This window comes from Boleophthalmus pectinirostris, unplaced genomic scaffold, assembly GCF_026225935.1.
Source record: "Boleophthalmus pectinirostris isolate CB_2022bp ecotype Guang Dong unplaced genomic scaffold, ASM2622593v1 HiC_scaffold_8, whole genome shotgun sequence".
In the NCBI taxonomy this organism is placed as follows: domain Eukaryota; kingdom Metazoa; phylum Chordata; class Actinopteri; order Gobiiformes; family Gobiidae; genus Boleophthalmus; species Boleophthalmus pectinirostris.
In genome coordinates, this window is record NW_026571515.1 from 7,373,071 (window position 1) to 7,384,973 (window position 11,903).

General features: G+C 38.5%; 1 protein-coding gene across 3 annotated transcripts; it reads right to left on the reverse strand.

Annotated features, from left to right (window-relative positions):
- Positions 1-2,915: 2,915 nt before the first annotated feature.
- Positions 2,916-11,308, reverse strand: LOC110156038 (uncharacterized). 3 transcript variants are annotated; one of them, XM_055166280.1, is made up of 7 exons: positions 11,061-11,308; positions 8,186-10,785; positions 8,010-8,099; positions 7,870-7,922; positions 7,111-7,164; positions 6,752-6,872; positions 2,916-6,299 (listed from the first exon to the last, which is right to left on the reverse strand). In XM_055166280.1, exons 2-7 carry the CDS (start codon positions 8,271-8,273, stop codon positions 5,968-5,970), a joined length of 738 nt encoding a protein of 245 aa, XP_055022255.1. In that variant the 5' UTR covers positions 8,274-10,785; positions 11,061-11,308; the 3' UTR covers positions 2,916-5,967. The 3 variants fall into 3 exon arrangements, with proteins under 3 accessions (XP_055022255.1, XP_055022254.1, XP_055022253.1); XM_055166279.1 differs by lacking the exon at positions 8,186-10,785 and having other exon boundaries at positions 7,891-7,922; XM_055166278.1 differs by lacking the exon at positions 8,186-10,785.
- Positions 11,309-11,903: the final 595 nt, after the last annotated feature.

Sequence of the window (11,903 nt, forward strand, 5' to 3'; positions counted from 1 at the left end):
TAAATTACTTAAAGTGAGTAATGTAATCTGAATACTTTGGATTACTTTTTTACGTTTGCTGTAGAGAAGCAAAGACGAGGATATCATCACGTAAGATGTTTTGTCTGCTAAAAGAAAATGAAAAACCCAGTTTACTTAACCAGATTAACACAGCCTGTTAAATCCTGTTTGAGACCTGATTTAGTCCTGGTTTTAGTCCTGGTTTAGACCTGGTTTAGTCTTGGTTTAGACCTGGTTTAGTCTTGGTTTAGACCTGGTTTAGTCTTGGTTTAGACCTGGTTTTAGACCTGGTTTAGATCTGGTTTAGTGTCCGGCAATGAGTGGAATTACTGAAAAAAAAAAAAAAAAAAAGGGATATAGCCCAAAATGTGAAAACAAGAAAATACCTCTGTGTAATCCATTTATTTCAATGAAGTAACTGTAATCTAATTACCACTCACTTAAACAGTAACTGTAACTGAATACATTTACTCATAATTTGTACTCTGATTACGTAACTCTGGTACATGTAATCTGTTACTCCCCAACACTGGTTATGGCATAGTGGAGTGAAAACAGTGGTGCTCGGTTAGAGTCACTGATTTTATAGAAGTTCCACCAGGCAGAGAGGGTATTGTCAAAATTTTAAACGGGATTGCCATTTTAGTGATTGACAAAAGGCAGAGCAGTTTTTTTCTGTAACACCTCAATCTCAGACCTCAAAAGTTTTAGCACACCACACTTTTTTCCATTTTTTTTTTTTTCACTTTTCATGAAAGTGTCCACCTCTGGCAGATATAACAGCTGAACACACTCGTGGCTCGTTCTTTTTACAACAGAAATCAAATATTCTTCAGAAAGTTCTTCCCATGTCTGTTGCAGAAGTTCCCATAAATGTTGTGACACTTGTAGGTTTCTTGGTTTTCACTCTTGGGTCCAGTTCATCCCAAACCAGCTCGACGGGGTTTAAGTCTGGAGTCTGTGCTGCTGGACACTCCATGTTTTCAAGCTTTACCATCTTAGTCTTTTTTTCCTGGGGTAGTTTTGTTAGAGCTTGGACTTGTGTTTTGTATCTTTTATCTTTTTTTTTTCACCTCTGGCTGTTCAGTTCTTACCTTTGTACCATTTCAAGCTCTTCATTGGACTTGCACGACTTGAATTGCAATAAATAACTGGAAAACTTAGGGTGTTTCTAAAACTTTTGACCAATAGTGTATGTCCAGCCAAATGACATAAAACGATTTAGGGTGGACACGTTTGAGAATATATTGCAACTGATTTGCGATAAGTGTTGATAAAAGTTTGGAGATGTGAGCCTTCTTTGGTCTTTGGGTCTTGGTAAAGTGCAGTTTGATGCATGGTGTTTTGTTCTGGAGTTTTGTTTCATTCACACATGTTTAACACACAAACCCTGCATTTTTAGTCCTTCTCAGAAAACTCTCCACACTTGTGATGTCATGTGGTAATCCAGGAAGTGCTCCACTGTGTTTTTAAACTCCATACACCTTCACTAGAATCATTGGGATAACCTCAGCTCTGGAATTACCAATATGTACTGAACAAAAGGTAAAAAGCAGCTTGAAACAACTTGAAAACTACTGTCATCCTTTGTACTCATTTCATACACACTGCTTGCTACGGTTAAAGCGCAAAACGTTCTGCTCAGTGACTTTGAACGACGAATGCTGCTCTGTTTTATGATACAAACTGCACTAACCCTCTGGAATATTACCAGAATGAAGAAACAGCTAAAAGACACATTTATAATTAGACTATAGGCGAGTTTCATTGTTGACAAAAGAATGGGAATTATTTTGGTTGGAGGCAAGAAACACTAATTCAACATGACGGACGGAGCGAGAAAGCACATAAAGGGTATTGATCCCGGTTATTTATCCACTCTAACGGCAGAGGACCCAAGACCATTTGACCAGAAATTGGTCATAAGCATCGATGGACGCCAAATCACCCTTTTCAACCCCGACAAAAGGTGGACCAAACCAAATTTCTGGTCAGAATCACCAACTACCTGGACAAATATTCACTTGGGCGATATCCACAATGACTTGGTGGAAACTCCTGGGCCATTCACAGCAGAAAAGATGAAAACCTCCAAGAGTCTCGATGCGTTGTTGAACTTGTTGGAGTCCACGGTTTGTTAGGATCTTCTACGTTTGCTCTGCGAATGTTTGAAAGCCGTTTAATTCACCGTTAGTGGTTCTTTTCACTCAGAATACAAAAAAGACATTTTCCTTCTTCCGTGCTTCTATTTGTGCATCCGATAATGCAGCAGGAATTTACCATTATCGGGGATAAATACGCGAGGTTACGCACTGTGTTTGACCGCAATCCTGTTTCTTGCCTCCGACCAAAATATTTCCCAGCATGCAACGCGGGCTTTTAATAACAATGACGTCAGCTGAAACTCGCCTATACAAAGGCTCTGTTAGACGCCCAGACTCCCTCAGACTTTCAGAAACTTCAGCTAGATGTTTATAGACTAGGGATGTAACAATAACCAAAATATCGTGATATCGTATCGTCAGAAGTCTCACAGTAATATCGTGGACTGTCACGATATATCGAATTACAAGTTCCTTTGCTTAAATGCAGTAGCAACAGGTTGTGAACATCGAAAACTACATATCCCATGATTCATTTCAGTGCAGACAACATTAAGAGATTATGTTTTTTACTTGAATTCTTGGGATTATGATGGAAATAATTCACACCAAAATCTTGTCAAGGTATTTTAAAAGCAAACGAGTGTTTCATCTACATACAATTATATTAGCCTCTTCAAAACTTTTTTTAATTTTTGCAACGATACAACAGAAATCAACACTACCACTACATGACATCACAAGGTGGAAGAGGTGGGACAGAGCATTTTGAGGGTTAGAGATGTAGACAGCCCATTTCTTAAGAGTCAAAAATCATGTTCTTAATCATTTTATTACATATTCACAGATATTTTAATGTTTAATCTTCTGGTCCACTTTCATACATTCAAACTTCATCAGAGAATTACACAAATCTGCATTCAAGTACCACTTCAGAAACGGTAGGAGCACATTTTTAAATACATTTTCTATAATACACGTTGAAGCACAGAGTCCGGCTGTAGACCTCCACCCAGAGGACCCCACCCCACAGACCTCCACCCACAAGTCCCTCATCACTTTTCATCAGTTTACTTAATAAATAACTTAATTACACTTTCTATCAGCTGTTGTCTTGGTTCATTTTCTATTAAAGAAGTAAGCTGTATTACGCAAAACTGCCTCTTGTGAGCTTTAAGACATGTTATAATGTTGTTTCCTCCTCAAAAACAGACCTGGAGTTGTGCTTTGGCTCATTCACATGATTGAGTAACCCTGTATTATTAGTCTGTTTACATCTCCAAAGCTCAAAATGCTCTGCTCCACCTTGTGATGTCATGTAGTGGTAGATTTCAAGTTACCAGCTGCCTTTTACCTTTTGTTGCGTAGAGATTGACTAGCCGGGCTGGAGCCACCTAGTGCCTCCGCTCAATTTCATTTCTCTCCAGCGACTAGGTCAGGAATCAAAATACACTTAGACGGTTTACAAGAACCCCCGGAAGTGCGAGTTCGAGCACCAGCCAATCAGCGAAGAGCCAGACCTTCAGTGTCGTCAACAATTCCCGAGATCGAGGATTTAAAGCAGGAACAAAGAGAATGTTTGGTGAATTTTATCAAGGGGAAAGACGTTATTGTCTTTCTTCCTACAGGATTTGGGAAAAGCTTAATGGACCAGTTATCCCCGTCAGCGGTGCATTACATACTTCACGACCAAATAGCAGCGATTGATTAAATGAAAAAAAGTACCCGCCTACTGTCGAGCGAATGAATCCTAATGCTGCGAGGTCAGACGGTCTCCACGAGGTGAAACCGGCTGATGAATCAGGCTAATAATATGGGCCCTTTAAACCCGTGTTTTCCCAATGAATCTGAGCAAAATTGTATAAGAAGCTCTCGAGGTCAATATATGTCCACTGTGAGCTGACATCTAATTAAAAAACTGAGGAAGTACTTTCTTACAGTTGTGAAATGCTTGATAAAACAATATGGTTTTTAATTTGGAATAAGGAAGTGGCTCTTTGGTCAAAGGGGCATACAGACGTCACCATCAAGTCTGTGGTGTGGATACATAAAATAAAGCTCTCTATAAATTATTATATATAGATAAAATATAAATTATACTCTCACTGTGTTTTGTCGAGCGAAAAAATTCTAATGCTACGAGGTCCGACAGTTTCGACGAAGTGAAAGCGGCTGAAGAATCAGGTTACAGATTCGCAACTCCGGACCTGAACTCTTCCGAATGATTCTAGAGAAGGTGAATGGAGTTTACAAACACAGTGGAGCACTTCCTGTGTTTACCACATGACATCACAGGGTGGAACAAAGTGTTTTCTACTTGAGAAAACAACTCCACCTAAAAATGCAGAGCGTGTGTGAATGAAACAAAACACAGCTCCAGGTCTGTCTGTGATGAGGAAACAACAGTATAACATTATAACAGAAAACAGTGTAATATGATTTATCAATAAAGGTGATAATTTTAGCTTATTTCAAATGGTTCAGAGCACTTAAAACAATCTCCAGTAGATTTCATAGCTACTCTGAAATGAACTTTTTGTTGTCTCTGCTCTACTCTGCTCGCAAAGGTTAAAAACATGTCATCATGAATAAAAACAAGATTGAATGTGTTCTGAAAATGGGGCAAAAATCTTTAAAGGAGCTATAGGGGTACATAAATATCTCAAGCCCCCCTCCTGGAGCCCCCCTGGGTGGAGGTCTGCAGTCAGATCCTTCTCAATCGAAGAAAAAGAAAAAAGTTGATTATGGCAATGTTCCGGCGTAACATAAAAAACAAAGCATTTCTATAAGGCATAAAAAACATTAAAAACAATAGTACAGAATGAGATTAAGTACAAGATTACAAAATAAACTGTTTTTGTTTAAAGTGTTTTTGTGTTTCAAATGACTTTAAAGCATTTTTATTAGTGTAAAATACAGGCTACATGGGTTTAATTTATTTGGAAAAAAAATCGTCAATATATGTTTGAATGACGAAGTATTCATTTTTATTGTATATTCTGACCGTTTAAAATAAGATTGAAAAGTGGAACAAGCGCAGAATGTCTTGTATTTCTGAAAATAATAAAGACAAGTATTTTCTCACTTGTAAAGAGCAAATAAACGGTTCTACAGATGGAAATTAGCTCCATTAACGAAAAATAGTATCTCTTCCGTTCTGTGCCTGTACTAGCTTTATGTGACTCTACGTTATCATGTTAAACAAATTAATGAAATGAACTGCAAAAAAATTCAAATTCTACAGGCAAAATGTGTTTATCTGATATTTTCACTGTCTGAAAACACGACTCACTCAGGCACTTCTTAACTTATCTTACGTAAAGACGACATTTTTTTTCCAAATGCCAAATGCAAAAAGGAAACTGGAATACATTTCGTACCATATTGGCCATGAATAGTGCTTCTAGTTGGTTTTAATAATTACATGACTTTGTGCAAAAGTGAGCAACAATTGAAACAACTGTTTGTCCAGATTAATCTGACACTTCCTGGTACAAAACAACCTCCTGACTTCTTTTAGGCCAAACATCAGCTCATGTCAACAGAAAAGGATCTTTCTTTAAAGGACCTTTGCTTCAGGAGATGTTTGAGATCACTTTTAAGCTTTTCTTTACACAAGGAGGTCCCGCTGCCTAGTTTTTTTATATTGTTGATTGTTACAACTTAACAAACAACACTGAACTGACTTAATCTGTTTGAAAATGGTGTGGATGTTTTTTTTTGTTATTGAGCTGGAGAAAGTGTGGAGTCCTGCTCAGACTTTGGCCTCCATGACCCAGCCCCAGATAAAACTGAAGAAAATGGATGGATGGATATTTGTGCAAATATAAAAACATTTTATGTACATTCTAAAATCGTCTTTCTCCTATAAAAGGCCCCTGTGCGCCGTGGTGAGCATCTGCTCCTCGTCTCTCTCACTGTCAGAGGAGGAGGGCACCTCCTCTCCCAGCCTCCTGAGCTTGGCTCTGTAGTACCTCTTCTTGAGTCTGTAGGCGCGCTCCTTCTGGCGCGTCGCTCGTCTCTTCTCTGTTAACAGCTCGTGCTCCTGGGACAGGCTCCTCATGCGCCCCTCCCACTCCAGAAGAGCCATGTTCCTCTGCTGCTCCAGAGGACTCACACCAGAGGCCATGCCCGCATCTGCAGGCTCAGGTTTAGAGGGAGGGCGCCCCCGCCGACAGGGACGCTTTGTGGGACAGCCTGACGAAGGGACAGGAGTTTGAGATGAATTACACATTTACTTCAGACTTCAGCTTATTTGGAAATAATACGTCATTTCATCTGTGGTCATCTGGACTGTTTTTGCAATCAATACATTTTGGCTCAAATCCAGGAGCCATTTTCAATTGATGGATCTGGCTTGAACCACTGGGAATTTCTCCTACTTTGAGTAACTAAGTTCAGCCCCAGTTCCCAGTGCCTCAAGCCAGAACCAAAAAACCAGATGACCACAAATGGAACTTTCTCTACATTGAATCACTCCTGAATAAAAGAAGGACTACAATGTCATATTTTTAAACTTTTCTCCACAAACTGCTTATTGTTTGGTGTAAAACTATAATTTATATTCACAACTGATATTATCCCTGTAAAAATTAGAGAATCATCAAAACGTGTCATACAAACTTCAAGAGAACAAATGGAGGGTTCACCTGTGGCTGTGATAAAGGTCGCTGTGAAGCCAGGGTCTTGTAACTCAGGATTCTGGGAAATGGAGTTCTTGTTGTCAGACCACTCGAGAGACTCTGGAGGAGGATCTTTAAGTTCTTCAGGCTGTAAACAGAGAAACAGACAAGGTATACAGCTTTTACATGGTAATCTATGCGACAGTTCTATAAACCCTTTAATGAATAACTTTAAGTATCAATAAATGGGGACAAATCTGGGACTGAACAGGTCTGAGTGCAACCAAGAATAATACAAAGATAACTTGGCTTTAGCTAAATATTTGCAGTTAGAAGAATAGAAGAATGGAGGTGTCCCATGCAGGCTCCTGTAGCTCAAAACCCACCTGTGAAAGACCAGGCCTCGGTTTCTCCTCCTCCGGCCAAAATGTTCCTTTAACCTGCGGAAGAGGTTTGGAAAAAAAACTGAAGCAAAGCCCAAACATTCACAGCTTCAAAATAAATTATAAAGAGGAAAATAATAATAATACAATACAAATGTGAAATAAAAGGAAACTATTTGATTAGAGATGCACCGATACAGCTTTATTTGCTTCGATACCAGTGTCGATATTTGGCTTCAACTATCTGCTGATCGATATTAACTGATACTGGGGCAAAATATAATCCATTTCATTTCACAAAACTTATGGGTAGAAAAATATCAAAATGTGTTTTATAAAACAACTACACCTTAAACTTTAAACAACTTTTAAATAATATTACGCCAAGTTGGGCCAACACTGTCTTATTACACAAATATATAAACGAAATTAGGATATCGATGGAACAGATATCGCCGGATCCATCAGAAGTTTCAATATCGGCACAGATATCGGTGCATCCCTAGATTTGTGATATGCATATTATTATGTGTAGCATATATAAATGTGGTATGTAATTTGTAAGATGATATGAAAATGTCTCTTAATTTTGTCACTCTGCAACAGATACGGGTGGGTTTTTCTGTTTACTGTCTGTATAATATTTGTAGTATGTAAACGATGCATTTTTTTCAGTTCAATCAACCTGAGGCATAAATTATAAAAGCAGATTTTGGACAAATGTGCTGAAAAATAATGTGTTAAAGACAATCATTGCTTTACCTGTGCCATGCAGCCATTTACCTGTCCAGCTGAGTTTATGGAGAGGAGATTACCTGCACAAAGAAGAAGAGTAAAGCTAGTTTTAGTTCATTTATGTTTTTGTTTTAGATGCACACAGATTTATCTATTTTTCAACCCACTTTCAGACGGCAGACGAGGCGGGGTGCTGCCTTCATCTGCTGGAGACAATCTGACGCTCAGTGTGTTTTGGGACCTGTACAGGGCCTGTGCTGGAAAAGAGGAAGAGATCATTTTATTTATTATTGATATTTTAATTGCAAAATAAATAAATAAACAATAATGCACATTCTGCTACCTCTCCACTGCAATGATCCCTGTTGGCCTATTGGCGTCACCTGCTTCTCCATGGAAATTGTGGAACTTGTGGGACAAAGCACTAACATTTCGTACAATACTATAGCCTATTTTTTTACATTTTGATCATTGCAGACGTAGGTTAATAATAAAAAGGATTACTCAAACATGTGTGAATAAAACAAAACATCAACTTCAGGTATGTTTTTGATGAGGTAATAACATTATAACATGGCTTAAAGCTCAAAAGAGTCAATTTTGTGTAATATAGATCAAACCTGCGGCCATAATGTGAACTGATGAGAGTCTGGAGTGAGTGTGATGTTCTGGAGAGAATGAACTGAATGAGGATTTTGATAAGGATGATGCTTTTAAGATGCTAAGAGGAACTGGGTGGGAATGATGATGTAGAATTGTTATGATGATTCGGACATTATAAAAGACATTCTCTTTGTATGTTTGATTTTATGAACTATAACATCAACCTGCCCAGGGACGAGAGGTGGAAATTAGCACTGGCACTACTCTCCTGTTAAGGTTAATGTATATTGTGCACTCTCCCTGTTTCATCAAATAAACTAAACTAAACAAGCACATAATCAGTAATGTGGTTTATAAATAGTAAAGAAATTGTGCAGCAACTTAATAAATATTAGAAATTGATTATTGATGTTCTCTCTGTTATCATTGTTTCATCGTTAGAGCAGCAGGTTTTCAAACTTCAAACAAAAGAAATTATTTGGCCTTCTGATACCACTAGAGCCAAACCAGGTCTAAAACAGGACTATTAGATGTAAACTAGGACAAAAACAAAACAAGAATCTGAATAAACTTGACTAAATTCTGAAGGAGGACCACACTACAGTTTGAGAACCACTGTCATAGAGGACATGGAAAGGGGCGTTCTGCTTTCCATGTCCTCTATGATTTGTCAAGCTGTCGGATCAACATGTACGCAGCTTTTACCTATAATAAAATTCATAAACGGTGTGAAAATAATATCTGCTTTTCACTTAACTCGAGGCAACTTCCAGTTAGAGAGACCAGATTTCAAAATCAAAAACTGGAACACTGTGTTTGGTGCAATTGGAAATAATTAAACTGTGAAACAAGTGCGTAATTAAGGAGAATTGTTCTGCACTCAGCCCATTCATGACTTATTCAAAACTAACATGAGTCAGTACAGTCCAATATTCTTTGTGTTTTGGTCACTTCTAAGCAGTTTTTCTGTATTTTTCATAAATAAATGCCAATTTATGCCTCTTTTTACTGTTGGAAGGTTTTAAATTGGTCAAAAATATAGACACCTGGGACATTTTTTGTATAAAACTTGGACAAATCACTGGTTTTGGATAAATCTGCTGGGACAGGGGACACAGCGCTCAAAACTGGGACTGTCCTGGGTAAATAGGGACGTCTGGCTTTGTGTGCCTTCACCAGCTCCTTCAAACCATTTGGATTTCTTTTTACATCATTAAATTCGTCAGAGGTTACAGAGATTTGATGGGCTCTTATGAAAGCCATTATCATCAAATATATCTTGTAAACTTGTTCATTTCAATCTACACTGTAATGTACTGTATAATGTCTATATTGTACATACTCCACATTCTGTATTTATCGCACTTGCTGCTCCTTGCACTTCTAATTAGACACTAAACCACATTTTGTTACCTTGTATTTACACATGTGTAATGACAATAAAATTGAATTTAATTTAATCTAAATAGACTAAGGTTGTGCAATTAAACAATCTCCAAACTCATATAATCGAGTTGAAGCGATTTAAAGCTTAACAAAGTTTAATTTGGGATATTTTTTATGTAAATAAGGATATTTATTTTATTTTTTAAATATAGAGATTGTAGAACAGCTAGGTATATAGTTTATTTTTTATGTTATTTTGATGTTGTTATGTTTTTCTAAGCCTTATTTCATGTTCAAAGTATATTTTATTCATCCATCCATCCATCCATTTTCTTCCGCTTATCCGGGGCCGGGTCGCGGGGGCAGCAGCCTAAGCAGGGACTCCCAGACTTCCCTCACCCCAGACACGTCCTCCAGCTCCTCCGGGGGAATCCCGAGGCGTTCCCAGGCCAGCCGAGAGACATATTTTATTCATTTTATGTTTTATACATCGCAAAACTGCTCTAAGGTTCATATTTGTAGCCTGTATTTATTTTCAGTTTGAAAGTTTTGCAGAAATTATCACTAACAAAGTGTTTTGTTTTTGTTTTGTTGTTTTTTTTTTTTTTTGAGAGAGAAATCTGAATAAATGCATTGTGTAACAAAAAAATAATCGTGTTTCAATATTGACCAAAATAATCGTGATAATGATTTTTTTTTTTTCCATAATCAAGCAGCCCTAAAATAGATATTTTCTTTTCCTTCCATTTTGGTAAAAGAAATTGATTTATTGATTTATTCAGTTCTACTCCATTTTTTAAATTTTTGTTATTACAATATATTATGATGTGTGAGCTCCTGTGTCCAAATATTTTCCCTTGTGGAGCAGCAAAGTTTGTCTCAGTCTAATCTTATTGATACAGTTCTGTGGTGAGAGATGGTGATGCATATTTTCCAGGCAAGAAAGGTTTGTTGCTGAAAGACACAAGAGTTTTAAAGGTGATTTTATAGGACTGTAATTACATTTTAGTCGAAAATTAAATTCCTCAACCTTCCCCTAGTTCCCGTGGCCCTTTAACTTTTGTTTACACTGTCAACAAACACACCCCCGCGGACCCCCACTGTCCCGATTACAGACACATCTTACATCACTATCGTTCTCACATGATCGTGCACGTTAAAAATCGCTCTGAAGTTCACGTTTGTGTTTCCTGCTCGTGTTTTTATCTCGCGTCAGTTTGTGTTTTTACCTTCCATCAGTTTGCAGACCGCGGCTTTGTGCCCCGCTCCGCCCGCATGAGAAGTGAGCGCCGCCTCGCCCATCGTCTGGAGTTTGATGAATTTGCAGCAGGCTCGGCATCTGGCGGAGTGGATATCGTGCACATCCCGCATCAGCCAGTCCCGGTAAATGTCCTTCTCCAGCCACGCATCTTGGAACTTGCATTTTCCGGGCATGGCTAGCTCCAAAGTTAGCCCCCAGAGCGCTACGGCCATGAGCCCCGCCCACCTCTGCCACCGTGTTCTAACTTTAGGTGAACTACCGCCCCCCGCTGGTGAGGAGTGTGAACTGGAACGTGTAAAATAAAATTAAATGAAATAATAATAATAATAATAATAATAATAATAATAATAATAATAATAACATAAAAATACAATACAATGAAATAATAAATAAATAATAAAATTAAATAAAAATACAATAAAATACAATAAAAAATACAATACAGTATTATAAAATCCAAAACCATAAAATACATTACAATACATCCATCCATTCATTTTCTTCCGCTTATCCGCAGGTGCAGCAGTCTGAGCAGGGACTCCCAGACTTCCCTCACCCCAGACACGTCCAGGGGAATCCCGAGGCGTTCCCAGGCCAGCCGAGAGACATAGTCCCTCCAGCGTGTCCTGGGTCTTCCCCGGGGCCTCTTCCGGGTGGGACATGCCCGGAACACCTCGCAAGGGAGGCGTCCAGGAGACATTCGGAACAGATGCCTGAGCCACCTCAGCTGGCTCCTCTCCACGTGGAGGGGCAGTGGTTCTACGCCGAGCTTATCCCGTGTGACTACGTACGTAACTAAAAGTAGAAAGTA